The 21315-nt window shown below is 33.6% G+C and overlaps 1 protein-coding gene across 1 annotated transcript in view; it reads right to left on the reverse strand.

Moving 5' to 3' along the window:
• Positions 1–1526: 1526 nt before the first annotated feature.
• lin28b (lin-28 homolog B (C. elegans)) overlaps positions 1527–21315 on the reverse strand; it is a 36945-nt gene continuing 17156 nt past the window's right edge. Inside the window, exons 3-4 of the mRNA XM_059356905.1 lie at positions 14264–14451; positions 1527–1903 (exon numbers count right to left, since the gene is read on the reverse strand). Of these exons, the coding sequence (XP_059212888.1) occupies positions 1591–1903; positions 14264–14451 (501 nt within the window). The 3' untranslated portion in view covers positions 1527–1590. The remainder of the gene's footprint in view (positions 1904–14263; positions 14452–21315) is intronic.

Here is a 21315-nt window from a genome sequence, read left to right on the forward strand (position 1 = left end):
GTTATACCAATAGCAGCACTCGTTCTCTCTCTTTCTATCTCTCTCCCTCTATCTCTCTTTATCTCTCTCTCTCTCTCTCTCTTCAGTCAGTCTGAAGCAGCAGCAGTGACGGCCTCTCGTCCTATAAAGAGGATTACCTGGCTGGTGCTAGCTAACAACTGGTAGGCACAGATGGAAGAGGAACAGGTGGTTCGATCGTACTGCAACACAGCTGGGAGAGCAAACAGCTTGGCGTTCTGTGACATTCGTTTTTTCTTTTTCCAAGAGGAAGAATTGGTGAGGTATTACGTAAGTAGAGCAGCTGTGATGACACTGTAATGGTCTGCACCTTTAATCAAACAAGGTGAGTCTTTGTGCTGGGTCAGATGTGATTGCTGACTATTTGAACTGATGAAGAAGAAGGCGTGGAGTAAATTATATTTTGAAAAAAATGAAAAAAAAAAAGTCAGTTTGATTTGTCAACGGTTAAATAGAGAGCGAGCTACAAGTTTTCACACAACATATCCCATGCAATATACAGGGCTATTCACCTATGTCAGAGCTAATCCTTATATATGCATTACTTAAAGTTAATAGAATTTCAATTATATCTTGTGGCTTTACATATATTAATGACTTATACTATGATTTATAAACTGTAATGTTATTTTCAACTAATTATGCAACAACCAAAATGGAAGTCTAATGATCGATTCATTACCTTGGATCTAAACTATGGATTATATGAGGTCTTATCTATACGCTGGTCTATCTCTAATAATAGGAGACTGTTAATAGTGTTGACTCGCAGTCTGACAGTTATGCTTATCTTTTGGAGCATGCACAACACACGCGTACAGGCACACTTTTTTTTTTTCGTTCCCTCTCTCTTTCAGTCTTGCATGCACAAACACACATGCTCACTCTGTGACAATCAGTTGGTCCAGTCTAGTTCATGAACGAGGGAGGGTTTGTAGCGAGGTTAGCTAGAGAGAATGTGTATAGCAGCTCGCTGTCTTTTAAAAAAAAAATCCCCTCTGGAATCCGTAAAGTTTCCCTAAAGATCTTCATAAGCGAAGCTAACAATCCTGTGAGTCTGGATTATCGCTTAGAGGGTCTGAAGCTTTTAAAAGTCGTCTTCTAATCCTTCTTAAAACGAGCTACCGTGTGTGCCCAGTGATTTTCGGAATGATTAGGATATAAATTTGTTGCTTTAAAGTCGGGTGGGAGGAAAAAAAAAAGCATGGGAAATGGCCCAACACTTAGGTCCGAGGAGGAAACAAGAAAATAAAAATAAAAAACAAGATTCATACCATGTTGTTTCACTCTTGAGCTGCACTGATTGAAACAAGAAACAGTCATTCCCTGCAGTCACCATTCCAGCGGTGGTACAGAAGACTGCAAGTAAGTCACACACATTCACGCACGTCCGTACCCCGGTGATCGTTGCCATAGCTGCGCTGGTTAGAAAAAATAAAATAAATGTAAAGAAATCAAGACCTCCCATTTTTTTTCACAGGTGTGAGGTAGATGAGGGGGGGGGGGGCTTCAGGTATCCTTGATTGAGGGGAGACATGAGGGTCAAGGGGGTTCACCTCTAGGGGGCAGTCTTCAGGATTTCCTCCACCTCTGGGTCCGGGGACCGCGGTGTGTGTGGGGCTCCTCGGGGGAGGAGGAGGAGCCTTCTAGGGGAGACGAGCCGGAGCGCTCCTCCTCCTCCGGGGGGCAGAGGTAGGGCCCGCTCCCCGGGCTGAAGGCCGAGGTAGACGCATGTTGGTCCTGAGAGCCGGTGGCGGGCGCCAGCGCCTTGTGGGGACACTGAGCCACCATGTGCGTGATGCTCTGGCAGTAGTGGCATTTCTTTGGCTGGGGGGGCAGGCCACACTCCTTGGCATGGTGATCCAGACCTCCACAGTTATAACAGCTGCAGAGATGGAGGAGACACAGAAACAAATGACAAACATTTCCAAAAGTGTTTCCTATCAGATTTTGATCAGTTTGGTCTGATAACATTTGAAAAGTCTAGAAGAACCACAACTGAAAATCATTGTATTCATATATTCAAGTTAGCGGCGCGCTAAACTTAAAATAGCCGCCTGCATGGACAACTGATGTGTGCTTGCTCTGTGGGTCCGTAGATGCGAAAGATCTTGGTAATTTCATAGATGTAAGTTAGCTTTTTGTGACACTTAGAAACTTTCATAGGAATGAACATGGCCCTGCCTTCAATGCTCTTCTTGATAGGTCCATGCAGTAAACACACAGCAAAAAAGGTGTGTCTAAAAACAAGATAAAAACGAAATCTGAGGGACAGATAATTTCACTTGACAAGATTTCTTAAATTCAGATTTATTAAATCTAGAAATAAGCATGTTGTATGCTTAAAATAAGAAATTAACTCTTAAAACAAGATAAATTAAAGCTGCCAGCAGAGTGGAGTGACCTGACAATTATTTGTTTCTTACCAAGATAAAACCATTTTTTAGATTTAGACATGTTGGATAATGTATCTTGTTTTAAGAGTTAATTTCTTATTTTAAGCGTTCAACATGCTTATTTCTAGATTTAACAATCCTAATTTAAGAAATCTTGTCCAGTGAAATTATCTGTCTATGCAACAAGATACATAGCAAAATCGGGAGTGTTAATTCAACTCAGAGAGTGTTAAATTTAACACTTTTTCTGAGTTTTGAAAAGTGTTAATATTTTAGCTCTTTAATAGTGTTGAATATTTGACACCCTTGATGATGTTTTACACCACATAAGTGCACTTTTAACTCGAAATTGTGTTATTCCTTTTCTCTTGAGTGTTCATTTTTAACATACATCGTGTTATTTTATGACACATTAAAGTGTATTTTCAATAATAAAATCGTGTTATTCCCTTTCACTGTGAGTTTTAATTCTTAACATACATTGTGTTACTTTGACACATTCAAGTGTATTTTTAACCCTAAAATCATCTTATTTCCTTTCACTAATGTGATAATTAACATTCATTATTTTGTTTTACGATACATTAAAAGTGCATTCTGTCTTTAGCCGAACATACAAGTCACAAAATCTGAAAATCAACTCCAACTGAAGTGAATCAATGAAAAAACAACACGACAGATTTTGCTGTGTAATTTCCCTCAGGTTTAGTGTTTTCATCTTGTTTTTAGACCCACCTTTTTTTTGCAGTGCACAGAGAAACATGGATGCAGAAGACTCAGACAGAAGGTGAATCGAGAGGAAGCAGCCAGTATGAGAAAAACTGTGTTCTTTTGGAGCATTAAAGCATGTAAACATATTCTAAAAAACCCAAAATACAAGTATGATCCTGAAAATCAGCATAATGTGTCTCCTTTAACCCACTGAAGCCTGGAAAGCGGATATGTCGTTTTGTAGTATTTGTATAAGCTCTCAAATACTTTTTGAATTTAATTTCTACCTTCTACAGAGGCTGAAAAATCTATTATTTAGTAGAAGCGTTGACACTTCTGTTGAATTTCCAGAAAAACTTCAGGTTTTAGGGGCTGATTTTAAAATCGCCCAGAGGTTTTACAGCCCAAAATTTTGCATTGAAATGAATGGGATGGGCGACAAAAAATGAGCGAAAAAGAACAATAATTGGAGATTTTTAAACGTCTACTTCTCCGGCATAATTTCACCTAGAGACTCCATTTAAACTTTAAACAGTAGACACAAGTCTTGTGTATCGGTGTATTAATCCACGTTTCGATAGGTCATATAGTTTTTTATCAATCCCTGTTCAATGACCATGATCATTTTTGGAGAAATTCTGAGATTATAATGGGTGTGTATTGCACGGAATGTTCGTGTCACAGTGTGTGACATCATCGCCAGAGTGTAGAGGGAGAGAAAAAATTGTCAAAAAATACAGGTTTTAGGCGTCAATGGGTTAAACAGAAGACAGCTTGCAGCTGATCCATGTATAGATTTATTGTTTTACCTAAATCAAAGCATGACTCAGCACTGTGGCTTTAATATACCTGCTCCAACTCCAACCCACCACTAGATGGCAGTATGACACATGCTATAGCTCTGCAGCGACTGAGAGGAGCACTCTGTGGCATGCCAAGCTACACTGTGTTATTAAATTTGACAAGAAGCAATTGGGTGCTGAAAGAGCAAGAAAAAAAAAACAAGAGAAAGCGACGGTGGCCGAGATTTTATCCCATCAGGACACCACTGAATGTTTTGGCACCACGTCAAATCAAACGGACAGTTTTTGCTCTTTAGTTGCTTTTATTTAAGGCTTTCAGGGTTCACTGTCCTTTTTATTGCTAATCTGCCGTGCAATTGGCCAACACCGAGTGTGGAACAGCTGACACCTCCTTTGTTTTGAGATTGTTCTCATAGCAGTGTAACAGATCACCGTGTTTCCTGGGGATTTTAATTGAATGATATGGCCCAAATGAAGTCTTTACGTAGACGCTGACAGCAGCTGGAGCTCATGATCAGGAAACAATGGTTCACTATGGAGGTTTTAAAATGCTGCCGCTTTGACAGCTAATTAATAAAACAAGCGTGGAAACAGTAAAACCAGCATGTGAGCGAAATGCTGCCGTTTCATCATAAAAAAATCAGAAAGATCAGAGGTTTTTGTTAAGAGATTAAAGTTCATTTTAGTTTCATTGCTTTTAACTCGATGGAGTCTTTTTTGGCTATTTTGTCATTTTTTTAATCCTTTTCATGCTGCCTGCACTGTTAAAAATCTTTGTAGAAATAACAGTAAAACACTGTCAAATACATCAGAAATAGGGCGTAAAATAAAAAATTGTATATCACCATATTAGACACTTGTAATTAATCAAAATCAAATCAAAGAATAGCACAAAACTTTTACTTTTTTCTGCCATAAAGTGGAAGAAACACACAGTTTTGCTGTAAAAATATAACATTTTCATGCAAAATTTATGGAGAAATACCATGATGTGTGAATGAGTGACACAATTACCCTAAAAATAACAGGAATACTCAGTCTAAATTACAGTTTTTGCTGATATTTACATTTAAATTTAGAAAATCCACTCACTGTAATTTTTACGGTGAAGTTCTGGCAACCACAGCTGCCGGTATTTTACCATAAATTAAACAGATTTTTTTTACAGTGTGTATACACCACTTAAAAAATTTTTAAATGCCATGTTGGTATATTTTTTTTCAGCACAACCTCACCTATATGACCTGATAATTATTTTTTCATCCTGACTTACTGGATCAGCATTTTGAACCAAAAAGAAACAATGAAAAAACAACATAAAATGTGATTTTGAGTCAGTTTTTTTGTTTTTTTTTTACTTTCAAAACTCTATCATGCTCAATGAAGAATTTTAAATGTTGCAAAGGTTGCAAATATAACACATAAGAGGGTTACATCCAGTTCTATCATTTGATACTAAATATATTTGAGCTTGTCTCCAGTTTTACTTGGTATATCATCATCAAACTGAAACTTTAGAGGTAAATTTACAGTCTTTATGTCATCAAGAAGTCATGATTTGGAGCTTTTGGTGACTCCAGAGGGTTAAACAGGGGATAAATTATTTCTAGAGAGGGCGTAATCATGTTTTTTTAATGCATTTTTGCCTCTTAATTAGGGAGAAATCTGTGGAATATGTCATAAACAAGCAAAGTTTTAAGATGATCACAACCTGGATTCATTAAACTACAACTAGATTCATGAAATAAATCAAATGATGCTATAAAACTCATCTTTAACAGCCTTAAAATAAACCTTAAAACAATAAAACGTCCAAACCAATTGTATCAACTATTATGTATGAATATGTAGTACATTCAAACTCAGATAAATTGATTTAAAGAAACATTTGAACATTTACAGAAACCAATGTCAGCAATTTAATTACATGTTTCAATTCTAGCACAATAAAAAAGTTTACACGCCTATAGCTATTTTTAATTATAATATTAAATATAACATTTGGTCAAAACTATTTTGTAAATGTTATTTATTTCAACTTGAAATTGTTGGGAAATATAAATCACATTAACTCCAGAGATTTATTCGTCTCAATATTTGTGTGAACAGATTGACTGTGATCTGCGTAAAATAAAATATATAATTAATCTCTTAAAAACACAAACAAATTCCACAAAAAAAGAAAATGTATTTAAATTCATTTACAAATCAATGAAAAGCAACTGTGAATATCTTCCTAACATTTGCAACTTTGGATAAGGCCTTTTTGGTTTATTTATTTATTATTTGTGATTTGAAAAATCTCAGTTTGAGGATTTACACACAAAGATTTTAGAAAAACTTTCCTGCCAGTACGAACAAACATCCACATTTATCATTTGGACATTTTTGAATAGCTTGCTGACAAAATCGTTCCCACACTTCAAAGTAAAAGTAGAGTTATCACAATATTAGTTTAACTTTGATAGCATACCAGTATTAAAAAACAACAACAATACTACGGCAAAAAGAAGAAAAAGTCAAAGACAAATGAGATATGATCTTTTTTTTTTTTTTTTTTAAATAACCAACATGCACTTTATATGCTGTTTGAGGACCTGCTGTTTTATCTGTGCAGCCTTTAGGTTGAAAATCTGATTTTAGATCTGTTTTTTCCATAGATTTGATAATGCGTTAGAACATATAATAAATGTAGATTGTATTGTTTTAACCCTTTGGAGTCTCTTTTTGTATACTTTTAATTCTGCCTGTATAAACGACAAAACTAAAATATTTACCATGCCGTTTCAGCAGAATCTCCTCTATATGACCTGATAGTTCGTTTGTTTTTTAAATCGGATTTTGTAAAATAATGTTTCTTTTAATTTCAAAACACAATCATGCTCAATCAAGAATTAAAAAAAAAAAAAATGTTGGTTACAAATCAGCACAATCTCACTTTTATGATCTGATCATTATTTTTTTCACTTTTTGAGATTTGGAAACATGATTTGAAATCTAATTTTATGTGTTTTTCGGGATGTTTATTGGGTTCAAAATGTTAATCCAGTGAGTCAAACCATTGTGACCAACATTTTTTTTTCAAATAGAAAACTATTACTAGAGGGTTATCCTCATTTTACCTCTTATATGTTAGATTTGGAACCATGATCTGGAATCTAATTTTATGTTTTTTTGGGATGTTTATTGGGTTCAAAATGTTAATTTTAATTCCAAAACACAATCATGCTCAATCAAGAATTTGAATAAAAAAAGTTGGTCACAGTTTGACTCACTGGATTAACATTTTGAACCCAATAAACATCCAGAAAACACATAAAATTAGATTTCAAATCATGGTTCCAAATCTAACATATAAGAGGTAAAATGAGGATAAACCTCTTGTTCTTTATTTTTTTGGAAATATATTTAACCTTAATCTCCAGTTTTACTGGCCTTGAGTTTAAAGTCTTTATATTACTTTAGACGGCAGGAAACACGCTGCTTTGTTTTGAATTTGTGACGTCATGAAGAAGTCATGTGATTTGATCACACAGACACCAGAGGGTTAAACACATGGTATCAAAAAAGCATTTAACCCATAAGAACCAATGGTGACACGTGTGTAACAAACACTTTAAATCTTCTATAATCTCCCATATTCAGCTTCACATTAACTCATTAAACCCCGAAGCAACGTATACTCAACAATTTAATTGTTCGTATGTAGACTAAGATAAACTACTAATCTGCCATCTGTTGCCATGGCGATTTTATACATTTTAAATATGATGAAGAGGCATTGTTAATAGAGCAGAATTGATACACATCCAACCTGTACGGAGGTTGTTGTTTTTTTGCATAATTGTTTTTTTTCTAACTATATGTAGATATAATACGTTTGCAGTTATCTTTAGTAATTATGTGCAGCTACTGAGGGCGAGCCAACTCATTTGGCTGTGACTGGAAACAGAAATGTGAAAAAGTAGCTAATTTCAAAAAGCTTATTTTTTGTTACGAGACTACCCATTTAACAATTCTAATCTGTTAATAGGGTGTTTTGCAATGCATTTAACTTGTTCTAACCATATTCCCTGAACAAATTAAAGTCACATTTTTGATATATGTTATGGAGATTCACACAAAAAAGCAAATTTGTTTTTATTTATTATTAATTTATTATTATTTTGTTACTTAAAAACAAATCTGAAAAATAATTTGTTGTTAAAAAGCACTATTAATGTCACAATTTTGATAAATGTGGAGTTGCAAAGAAAAAGGCAAATTTGTGTTTCTGTAAGCAGAAAATGTGTCTAGTTTTTTATTTTAAAATAAGAGATATTATAAACATAAATACAATAAAGGCCCAATGTGACACATATGTCACATCTCAGATCTTTGACATTTAGGGGTTGTATTTTAAAAAAAAACATCATAAATGTGTTCTATGTGGCCCACTTATCTGTGGTATTTGATTTGAAAAAAAAAAAAAAAAAAAAAATGTGCAAAACACTCAATTTACCTCATGTATAAATTATAGCATTTTAAGTAGCCATTTATTTATTTTTATACTTATTTATTACATCGCATGTCCTTGTTCTTGTTTTTGTTCTTGTTTTTGTCCTTGTTTAGCTCGGTATTTTTAAATGTTTTTACTCATGTTGTTTTGTGTTATGATTGTCATAACTATGCACCTTATGCAGTGGCACTTTCAATTTCGTTGTATAGTGAACTATATAATGACAATAAAGACTATTTGATTTGATTTGATTTGATTTGGTATATCCCATATAATTTTCCTTTAAGGATTTTTAACTCTGTCTAGGTTCTTATGGGTTAAATCAGCGCTCACACTTTCTATGACCCGTTTTTCTTTTTTTTAAATAATCAGCGATAAGTAACATTCATTCGTTCTTTCATTATGTTACGTGATTATTGCATGTTAAGTTGTTCTCAAGCCTACACTTTCATATACATTTCTGTTGGAGCATGAAAATGCTTGTGGGTGTTTCTACAGCTGGCAGTGATGTCGCCCCTGAGGGCCGACTCCTCTTTATACATTTCATTTGTTCCTTCAGGTGGTTAAAAGTCACAAAGCACTTTACATCTTATAAGAGTGAACCTTTAATAATGTAGCCGTAATGATCGTCTGGAACTGAACCGTGTTTAGTGAGGTTACACTGTTTCTAGTGACAGCAGTTAAGTGTTTGAGTTGATTTAGTTGATTTAGTTTTAGTCTCTACTGAGGCTCCTTCAGTGTTGTTGTGATGGCTGTATTTGTATTTAATTGTATTTAATTGTTTATGTGTTTAAATGTTGTAGCATGCTGCTTTCTTGGCCAGGTCTCTCTTGGAAAAGAGATTTTTTTTTATCTCAACGAGACTTTTACCTGGTTAAATAAAGCATATATATATATAAATGTCATAATTTAATTGTTCGTATGTAGATAAGATAAGCTACTAATCTGCCATCTGTTGCCATGGCGATTTTATACATTTTAAATATGATGAAGAGACATTGTTAATAGAGCAGAACTGATACACATCCAACCTGTACGGAGGTTGTTGTTTTTTTTTTGCATAATTGTTTTTTTTTCTAACCATATGTAGATATAATAAGTTTGCAGTAACCTTCAGTAATTATGTGCAGCTACTGAGGGCGAGCCAACTCATTTATTTTATATTTCATGAAGATGTTTATTCTGAAATAATAGGATGAGCTGGCTGGCCCTCAGTGGCAACAACACTGACAACTGAACAAGCAGCACAAAGGGAAATATATGTGTGCCTTCCATAATAAGTGTATGTGCTAGATAATATTCATAAAATAGTTTAAAACACACTAATGCTCACTGTAACATGTTAACATTAACATGACAAAATAATGGATGCCTGTTTACTTATCGCTTGTTATATAAAAAGAAAAAAAAAACAGCTCAGAAAAAGGCTGCACGCTCTTATTTTGAAATTCTGAAGCGACATCACCAGCAGGAGATCAGAGAATGAGCGGATGAAACCATGTGTGTATAATAACGCTAATCGACAAGTGTAGAATGAAATCCACAGACATCTTTTCCATTCATAATAAAAAAAAAAAAAAATAGATTTTGCAAAATGCCTGTTTGAAAGTTGTAAATGTTAAGAAGATATTCATTAAAAACAGCTATTAGTGATTCAATTTAATGTATTTAGAGATATTTTTATTTTTATTTCTGGAATGTGTTTATTCAGAGAGCTGTTTTATATTTGCTCAATGTCTTATATCCTCTTATATTTTATATTTTTTATGATCTGTTCACACAAATAATAGCATTTTAAAATGAAGCATTTTAAAAAGGTAGCTAAACCAAATATCCCCAGACTCTCAAAGCCTTTATCATCAAATCTAAATTTTAACTAAATATGCTATTCTGAAAAACACCATTTACAGCAATCATATCATATATTATTGCCCCTTTTATTTTACCAGCTGTTCATATTAGCTTTCATTGTTTTGATCATGATTATTAAAAGTTAGAGTAAAGAACACACAGCCTTTAAAATCACTTGAAAAAACAGTTTTCATGTTCTCAAGTTCTTAACCTTGAGAACATAACAGTTCAAATTAAACATTTTCCAAACTTTCAAGGCCGATGTTTGAACCCTGATGAACTATATTGTGTGTTGTATAGAAACAGGAAGCCACCTCTGATAGCACAATAAATGAACTGCACCATTCATAATGCTTCAAAAAGGCCAATTCCATCCTGAAAGACTCATCACAGCCCAGTCACAAACTGTTTGAACTGCTGCCATCAGACAGGAGATACAGATCCATAAAAACCAGGAAAAACAGACGAAAAAACAGTTTCTACCCAACTATTATCTGACTGAACGCTGCTACCAAAGCATAGCTTTTATCTTTTACATGTTATGAATGTGGATGTGGATGTGGGGTGTGAGGTTTTTATGCACTTTTTTATGTCCAATGTGAATTAGTTTAACTTTGATACAATACCAGTATTAAAAAACAACAACAATAATCGGCAAAAAGAAGAAAAAGTCAAAGACTATCTGTGCAGCCTTTGGGTTAAAAATCAGATTTTAGATCTGTTTTTTCCATAGATTTGGTAATGCAGTAGAATGTATAATAAATGTAGATTGTATTGTTTTAACCCTTTGGGGTCTCTTTTTGTATACTTTTAATTCTGACTGTATAAACAACAAAACAAAAATATTTACCATGCCGTTTCAGCAGAATCTCCTCTCAGCTGATAGTTCGTTTGTTTTTTAAATCGGATTTTGAAAATAATGTTTCTTTTAATTTCAAAACACAATCATGCTCAATCAAGAATTTGAAAAAAAAATGTTGGTTACAAATCAGCACAATCTCTCTTTTATGATCTGATCAATATTTTTTTCACTTTTTGAGATTTGGAACCATGATTTGAAATCTAATTTTATGTGTTTTCGGGATGTTTATTGGGTTCAAAATGTTAATCCAGTGAGTCAAACTGTGACCAACATTTTTTTTTCAAATTCTTGATTGAGCATGATTGTGTTTTGGAATTAAAATTGACATTTTGAACCCAATAAACATCCCCAAAAAACATAAAATTAGATTCCAAATCATGGTTCCAAAAGGTTATTATGCACTTTCTTATGTCCAATGTGACTTTTTACTTATTTATTGCTACTTTTACACTGAACAATGAATGCACTTTAGTTTTACCTGTTACAATGACAAATAAGTCTGAAAACATTTGGAGAATAATGCAGCAGAGAACAGCTCTGCACTCAGACAGCTTGAGACTTTTTTTCTACAGGAGGCAGCGTTTTTATGATTTTTTTTGCACTGCTTTCATAATGAATATCTTTTCGGTTATTATTCCCACAGCACAGCTCTTACGTGGAACACCTTGAGATTGCTGAAACCCTCCGAGTGCAGAGAATGGACTGCACAATAGTCGGTTGCATAACGGAGTGACCAGCAGGGGTCAGAGCAGCGTAACAGCAAACCAAGACACGATGACATCACAGCCCGTCTACCTGCCTGAGTCTCTGAATCCAACACTGCCTTAAGCAGAAGGTACAGACACTTGACCTAACACTGGATCAATTATCCCAAATAAACTGAATTATTCAGCTGTGTAAAACAATCAGGGAGGCTTCTCTGGCAGATACGGTTTCCCTCCTGCTTTTCTTTTCACACCTTGTAAAAAAAAAAACAGGTCAGTTGTTTGAAACTGAAGCAGCTGTGATGCAGCAACATAAAGAGTGGCACTTTCTGATGTAAATGCAGCCTTGTGGTCATGTGACGCCTCAACACATACAGTACACGCCCGGCTCTGGCTGCTATACGTCGTTCTGTGTCAACAGGACGACAGAAAAAGCAGCTTCTCACTTAAAACCAGCGGGCGTTTTTCAAGGAGCTCCATATGGTTCCCTCTGACAGATTTTAGCAAAGCACCCTTCAGGATTTTACTGAGGACAAAACAATTGATTGAGCTACTGCCGCATTGAGATGCATATAAGCCCAATCCATCCCTGTGCTAATGCCGTCCCTAATGTAAAAGCTGGCAAATTGATTTAAAATAGCGGCAAAGGCAAGCAAAGTGCCCTATTCAGTTCCTTATTATGGTGCACAATAACCATAGCAACAGGCATGTACTGGGGCATATTGAATAGATTTAATCTATAATCTCAGCCCACTCAGAAATAGCTGCTGCAAGACGTACATATAACATATGTCTCCGTCTACTATAGGCAGCCCTGCTGTCTGAAAGCAAGCTACCAATGCTCACACATCGCAGCTTTTGTTCGGAAAAAAGCCCAGAATGGTGCATGAGAATCATTACATTCCTGCAGACAGTGAAAACATGAAGAAAAATCATTCCTTTTTCATTTACGTGCAGGGCTGTCACCACATCAGACATTCTCTGTGCAATTATCGTGGCGAATCAAGCTTATGATATTTACACAATATCTATAGATTTGTCAAATTAATCTTTAACTTGCAAAAGATCTCCAATATCAAAGAACTGTGTGGCAAAACAAGATAAAAAAGAGGGGGAAACTGGAGGAGAGAGGGGAAATGTATCATTTAAAAAAAGTTAAAAAACGTGCCTTTTGTCTCGTCTTTGGCAAATTAATTACACTCAAAATATGAGGACAGGGAGGTGGAGAGAGACTGGAACCATAACTTAGGGCTTTTTAAAAGATAAAATCAAGTGTTTTCAAGCACTTTCAAGGTCCTGCAACCAAATATTTCCAGGCCCATTTCTTTCAACGCCAGGAAACATCAAGGATTTTTGGATTTCATGCGAAATTGTGTAGAAAAAACACCAAATGATGTTAAAAATCAAGCATTATATTAAAAGTCAGGCATATTTCTAACCTTGAAAAAAATTGAAATAGTGTACTGAACAAGCAGCATAAAGCCCTCTGCTTTTTTAAGGGAACTGTACGTGTGCCTTCCATAGTGAAATATATGAAAGTGTGTGTGTAAAACCAACATGGTCTCACAGAAATCCGTGAAATAGCCACGGATTTCGCTTAACTCAAAATCCGTGGAATAGCCACGGAATCGCTCAAATTTCCGTGAAACTGACACGGATTTCGCTACAATGCAAGTTAATGACAGTCATATTTTTCTGGCGAGATCTTCACCACAAAGTGATTATGTACATTCACTGAGTGAATATTTAGAAAATAAAACATATATTTCTCGCTAGAAATGTGATCAAAATCCATTTTTATGCAGAAACTAAGTCAAAATATTAATTTTTTCACTAAAAATGAGAGAACTGTCCGCCATGTTTTTTGTTCTGACCGCCGGAACCTTGAAAGTCACGTGACTTGGAACAAACCAATAGGAACAAATATCCATATCTTTAACTTGCATTGTAGCGAAATCCGTGTCAGTTTCACGGAAATTTGAGCAATTCCGTGGCTATTCCACGGATTTTGAGTTAAGCGAAATCCGTGGCTATTTCACGGATTTCTGTGAGACCAGGTTCTTTAAAACACACTAATGCTCACTGTAACATGTTAACATTAACATCACAAAATAACGGATGCCTGTTACTTATCGCTTGTTATATAAAAAGAAAAAAAAACAGCTCAGAGAAAGACTGCACGCTCTTATTTTGAAATTTGCACAATTTTGCACGAACCCTTGAAAAACTCTATCCAAAAAGAACAATTGCATCCAATGGCAACCAGATGAACTGATAAATGATTGAAAAGATTTAAGAAATGCTGCATTATTTACATGATATAACCATATGTGTGTTGTGACCTGGATATCAATATTTAATTTAAAACATATCCCTGTTCAGCATCTCTGTTTCCACGTTTCTGATCGTCATTTACTCACCGGTCTCCCTTTGGTTTGCGTTTCTGGAGTGGGACCTTCCCTTTGGGTCTCCTCTCGCTGCCTGCACAGGGTCCCCCACCAGGTCCGGTCACCCGCAGGGACTCCAGGCCCTTGGAGGACTTCTTATAGGTGAACTCCACCTGCTCACCCTCCTTTAAGCTGCGGAAGCCCTCCATCACCAGTTTGCTCTGTTGGGAGAAAAAAGCAATTAACCAGTTAAAAGTGGCAGGTGCTAATAGCTCAAAGAGTTCTCTGAAAAAAAAAGGAAAAAGCCGACAATACACCAGGGTGTGTACTTACAGTAGTGGTTAAGGTATAGTACAAGGTTCATGCATGTTTTAAGAGTAATATTCAAGCACTTTCAAAAACCAAAAAGTGTTCTACACTGTAAAAAATGACTTGATTTTATGGTGAAAAACTGCTAAACCACGACAGTAAAAGAGCGTAAATTGATAAATGAGTTAATTCAGTTTCAGTAACAACAAAACACATATATCATGATGTATATATCAGCCAAAACACTATTTTTTACAGATTTTTTTTTATTTTTTGAATACATTACTCTGAAAAAATAAAATAATAAAATACACTGGCACCGTCTATGTAGTAAAAAATATACTATAATACATATACAAGCCATCACTGGCATTTCTGCATTTATCTTTTGTAAAAAAAAAAAATACTTTTTCTCACTGTACTAAATGTACTAAACACCATATCTCTAACAAAAATATATTATAATATATATACAAGCCATCAATGTCATTTCTGCATTTATATTTTGTAAAAAAAAATACTTTTTCTTTCTGTTAAATGTACTAAACACCATATCTCTAACAAAAACATACTATAATATATATATACAAGCCATCACTGTCATTTCTGCATTTATCTTTTGTAAAAAAAATTAAAAATACTTTTTCTCACTGTACTGAATGTACTAAACACATATCTCTAACAAAAATATACTGTAATATTTAATGGTGAAATCTTTAATTTATGCAGCATTTATAAGTATTTTCATGTCAATTATATGGCAGAACAGTGTTTCTTTTGATGGCAAAACTTTTTATTCATATGGTAAAATATGGAATAAAATGGCAAACTTAAACAGGAAATCAACAGTGCTGATATAATTTTACCGTAATATTTCAAAAAGTTGCACCGTATTTATTACGGTAAGTTCTGGCAACCACAGCTGCCAGTTTTTTACCGTAACAACAACAAAAACATTTTTTACAGTGTAGAAGCCTTTATCATCACATCTAAATTGTCACTTTGAATGCAATTGCAAAAGAAAAACATTTAAAAAGCAAATTGTTGCCTTTCTGATGCCATGAAAGAGAACTGAAAGTTCAAACAAATGTGACAGAACAGAATTGTTTCCTTTTTTAATATATAAAGATTGGTGGTTTACACAAGTGAGTGTGTAGCTGAAATAGGGCTGGGTGATATGGACCAAAAGTCATATCCCCATATATTTAGGTTCAATATATCGATATACGATATATATCCTGATACTTTTATCGCAAAGTGAGAGCAAATGTTCAGTCAAAGCCAAATATGACATGTCACAAGTAGTTTTATTGAAACTGTTTATTTAAGTGAACATAAATACTGTATAACAACAGAAGAACCTTTTTTAAATCAAAGCTCCATAAAGTGCACATTTAAATAAAAAAAATATCTTAAATAGAAATAGCCTATGGAATATAATAGGTCAATCTTTTTCTGAAATAAATATATATGAGAACAGAATAAAGAACATTACAAAAGAACTAAACATGACAATATATGGATATATTTTTTATATCAATATATCGCCCAGCCCTAAACTGAAACACCAGATTATGTTGAAAGGAGTATATATATATATATATATATATTAAATTCAAGCCTATTCCCAACCTTCAAAACATCAATTAAAGTTCTTCCAAACATCTTAAAAGCATCTTACAAACTTTCAAGACTTTGTATAAACCCTGATTCCAAAGAAACAAATGATTAAAACAGAATGAAATGATTTTAAATCCTTCAATTACATTCAAGTAAATACAGTAAAAAGACAAGATATATATTATATCCATCTTTTTTTTTTTTGTAATATTTTATTGTATTTTCCAACATAGACAAAAACTACAAACAACAACACACTGTGGCCACAAAAAAACTAATATCCGACTACTAATTATGTAGTTCAGACAATACAATAAAAATGCTTCGTCCAATAACAATTGACATGATGTAGCAAATACACATCTGGAAAGAAGTGAAGAGTAGTGAAACAAACAAAAAAAAGAAATTTTTTTCAGTTCCCATTTCGAGAGAAAATGCTTATTTTTAAAAAGGAAAACTTAAAATAATAATAATTATAGGTAAATTAATGTCCTGTCTTATAACCCAAAAACATCAGTTAGCCAGTTTCCCTCATCATCCCTTTTAATACAAAAGAGTCTTTTACCAGCATACACTACCGGTCAAAAGTTTTAGAACACCCCAATTTTTCCAGTTTTTTATTGAAATTCAAGCAGTTCAAGTCAAATGAACAGCTTGAAAGGGTCCAAAGGTAAGTGGTGAACTGCCAGAGGTAAATAAAAAAAGGTAAGCTTAACCAAAAGTGGAAAATAATGTACATTTCAGAATTATACAAGTAGGCCTTTTTCAGGGAACAAGAAATGGGTTAACAACTTAACTCTATGGAGTCTTGGGCTATTTTGTCCATTTGTGAATTCTTTTCATGTCTTTGTAAGTCATTTTGTGGGTTTTTTTGGTCATTTTGTGTCTTTTTTTAGTCATTTTGTGTCTTTTGGTGTCTTTTTTTGTCATTTTGTGTCTTTTTTTGGTCATTTTGTGTCTTTTTTTGGTAATTTTGTGTCTTTTTTGGTAATTTTGTGTCTTTTTTGGTCATTTTGTTTCTTTTTTTGGTCATTTTGTGTCTTTTTTTAGTCCTTTAGTCCAACATAAAATGTGATTTTGAATTTTTTACTTTCAAAACACTATCATGCTCAATAACAAATTTTAAATGTTGCAAATGTGCATTCATTTCAGAGTACACTGAGACATTAAACTGCATAATTTTCAATTCAATTCTGGAAAAGTTGGTGTGTTCTAAAACTTTTGACCAGTAGTGTATTTAAAGAAGAATGCCCAGATCTTTAAAAAGTCACCCATCTTACATTTAAATCTGTGTGTAATATATTCTTTATATCTATCTTTTGTAAATATACACACCCAATCTGACTTTTTTGGGGACTAATGAGATACTGCCAGGGTTCCTACATGTTTTCCAAATTCATTTTTAAGCCTTTCAGCTGTGGTAAATTACATATTCATATACAGTATACTGATTGTTTCACTCCATCACAATGAATTAGATGATATTGTGTTAAAGGTTTCATGTTTCAGAATGTGACACCTGTTTATCAGCAGACTTGTGTCCTCTGTAACCTTAACTTAAAGCAGTTTCTAGTAGACCTGTCGACCATATTATCTATATTAGGTATATCTATATTAACCCTTTGATGCAAAACGTGGGTCTAAAGTGACCCGACTAAGTTTTAATTTTCTATATCTTTGCAATAAATTAATTTCATCATTCAGTATTGCAGGTTTTCCTCAAATAACTTGTTTTTGATCATCATACATCCTAATTTTTTCTTTTCATTTCTTACTTTTTGAATAAAAACCCTTTTTTATCACTACGCTTCTAATGCACAAGGTCATTTTTGACCCATGTTGGTGTTTATATGTTGTCACCACTTTAAAACCTGACGAAGAAGACATAAATATTAACTATCCTATTTTGTTAAATTGGTGTTTTTCCAATGGAAATGATTATTTGGTGGCTCTAATAAGTCTCAAATGTTAAAATATGTGATTTTTAAAAATGTAATCTGGTGGTTCTAACAACTCTTTTAAAGTTAAACCTTCAAAATAAGACAAACATAGTTACACATATACTCACATTGTTAATTTAGTGAATCACTTTTTGTATCACTACGCTTCTAATGCACAAGGTCATTTTAGACCCATGTGTGTAAACTTGATGTAATAATACAAAAACTGTTTCTTCATAAAGTATTAAAGGAAAAATGGATATAATGATCTGTTGTAATAATAAAAAAAATATTCACGTTTTGTTTTCATTTCTTACTTTTTGAATAAAAACCCTTTTTTTTTTATCACTATGCTTCTAATGCACAAGGTCATTTTTGGCCCATGTCTGTAAACTTGATGTAATAATACAAAAAATATTTTTCTTCATAAAGTATGAAAGGAAAAATGTACATAATGTTGTAATAAAAAAAGGCATTCAAACACACAGCCAGCATGAAATAACATGGGAAATGAATGAGAGTCATTTTCGACCCACGTTGTGCATCAAAGTTATGTCTTATTAGATGCAAAAATACCATATATGTCAGGCTCTATACTTTCAAGCACTTTATTCAAAATTCAAGCACTTTTAAAACCTTGAAAACACATTAGAATTCAAGTGTTTAAGGATGTTGAGCACCTGTGCTGCTCAGGCTTTTCAAAACTCCTCTAATTTCAATTTAAAGTGATAAAGTTTCAGTTGTTTCAGTCTGTGGGGCTGATTTATGATCATACCTAATAAACAGATTTTTGCAATCACACAATTCCCAATGTGACAACAAAATGCATATCTGACTCATTCAAGCCCACACGCCCTTGAATAATGTTGAATCATTTAGGAGCTTAATAAAAGCCAATTCAAATCTCTCCAGTATGTCATTTCAAAAGCATATATTGAGATGTGCTTTACCTTGACTGATCTACTGGGTATTTTTTTTAATCTCTAAATGACACAGTAACCTGACAAAGACTGCATGATTTACATAAAAATGCAGTTTTAGTGAGCAGGTGAGAGGTAAAGAGCTTCTGACCTGAGCAGAAATGTGAACAAAAGACTCATTTAAATGCCTCAGTTTTTAATTTGGCAGAACAAAGCTCAGCATTAGTATCATCCACAAGAATCAGAGCTTATTTAACACATAAAAAAACAACTCTCTTCCCTTATGGAGCATAATCAGGTCAACAGTTTTCATCTCTACATAACTGCTGCAGAAAGGGTTGTCACGATACTGAAATTTTCAACTTGATACCGAAAATATTTGATACTCGATACCATTTTGGTACCACAAGGATAAAAACAAAGACCCCAAAATTTAACAACAAGAAAAATGCAACATGTAAAGATTAACAGAACAGAAAGTTAAATATTTATAATAAAAAACAGTTGTGCAAAAAGAAACTGCAACTATGACAACAAGCTTCAGATACACTGTAATAAATTATTCTGTAGTCATTTAATTTTACTGAATATATTTGATAAAATGTATTAAATATAAATGCGTCCTTGATTTTGAGGCAGTTGTTTAAGTAACTTTAATATAAAAATGTCTGAGATAGAATCCACTTATTTTGACCATATTAAATATAATCTTTATGTGTATGTAATTCTAAATCAAGAGAATTTTGAATGAATCCAACACAATAGAATTAGTCCGTTTTTAATCGACAGGCACTTCCTGTTAAGTTGTTATTAACTCAACTTGTGACATAGTTAGATTTAATTAATAATATTGCGTGCAATCTGTTGCCTCAATTTTATTGAGCAGCTTTTGTTTATCTTTTTTTACAGTGTATATGCTGCAGAGAACCGTTCCTGCATGGGAACCAGTATTGAATTATCTTAAAAATGTGAGCTCATAGACTGGCTATACAGTAATAATAATAATAATAATAATAATAATAAACTTTATTTGTATAGCACTTTTCTTAACAAAGTTACAAAGTGCTTTACAGGCAAGAAATAAAAACATAGTGGAAGACAGAAAAAATTACAATAAAACAACAAAGCAAAGTACAAATGAGTATGTGATTTTGTATATGTCAAATTCATTAATTTTTTCTACTTTTAGATGTTTTTATTCATAGTATCCATCTTTACTGTTACAATCTGTTGCCTCAATTTTATTGAGCAGCTATTGTTTATCTTTTTTTACAGTGTACTCGATACTTTTAGAATGAGTATTGTATCTGGATACAACGTTTTAGTGTCGATACTTTTTTGAGTATGGATACTGTTAGAGCAGGAGGCATCATAAGGACTAAATGAGACTGAATAAGATAAAGACATTTATTTGTTGTGAATCATACAAATGTAAACCAAAAGAAAAGATTTTTATGGCTCTATGTGTTTGTGTTTGGTAATTGATATGTTGTTAACCGAACAATTAGGGGCAGGTTATGTTAGAGCCATTTTGTACATTGTAGAGAAGCTGATAAATAATTCAGATTTGTATTTCATAAGTTTATAGTTCTTTATTGAGGTTGTAGGAATGCCTATTGGTTCGTAGGAATTGCACTCTTCTTATTGGCTGAGATGTGTGTAACGTCATAATTGCTTACTTTGTTTTAATTAGGATTATGGAGACGAGGAGAGCACACTAGTTTTTGACCGTGCTCATAATTATTATTATTTTTGGATTGCTGCAGTTTATTGTTTGTAATGCTCAAACGAAGGGTTTTCAATAAACCATAAGAAAGAAACTGTGGGATTTTTTTTTCGGCTTAAGACACGCGTCAACTACATCCTCACCAGGGTTCTAAATTAACACCCGCCAACCTGCCAAATGCGGGTTAAAAATCATTTTGGCGGGTGTTAATAAAAACTTACTAGCCAGTTTGGCCGGTGATGCATGAGGCAATCATGTCAGTCAGAGTTTTTTACTTCTTCTGTGTTTTTTTTTTTTTTTCTCTTGAGGATGTTTTCATTTAAAGGTACAGAGGGGTTTTTTCCTCTCTTTTTTTCCCATTATTGTATACATGAACTGAAAAAAAAACAATTACATGAACTGTGAATGAATAATGTGGTTTGTGACTTTGTGTTGTGTGAATACATTTTACTTTAACAAAGATGCTTTTGTGCTTTTATTGTTTGTTGAGGTTCTGGGTATTATAAAAGGAATACCCTGAGAGGTATTACCTTTGTGTGGTTATAGTGTTGCGGGTATAAATTGTGTGGG

Source organism: Centropristis striata, chromosome 18 (assembly GCF_030273125.1).
Source record: "Centropristis striata isolate RG_2023a ecotype Rhode Island chromosome 18, C.striata_1.0, whole genome shotgun sequence".
Lineage (NCBI taxonomy): Eukaryota > Metazoa > Chordata > Actinopteri > Perciformes > Serranidae > Centropristis > Centropristis striata.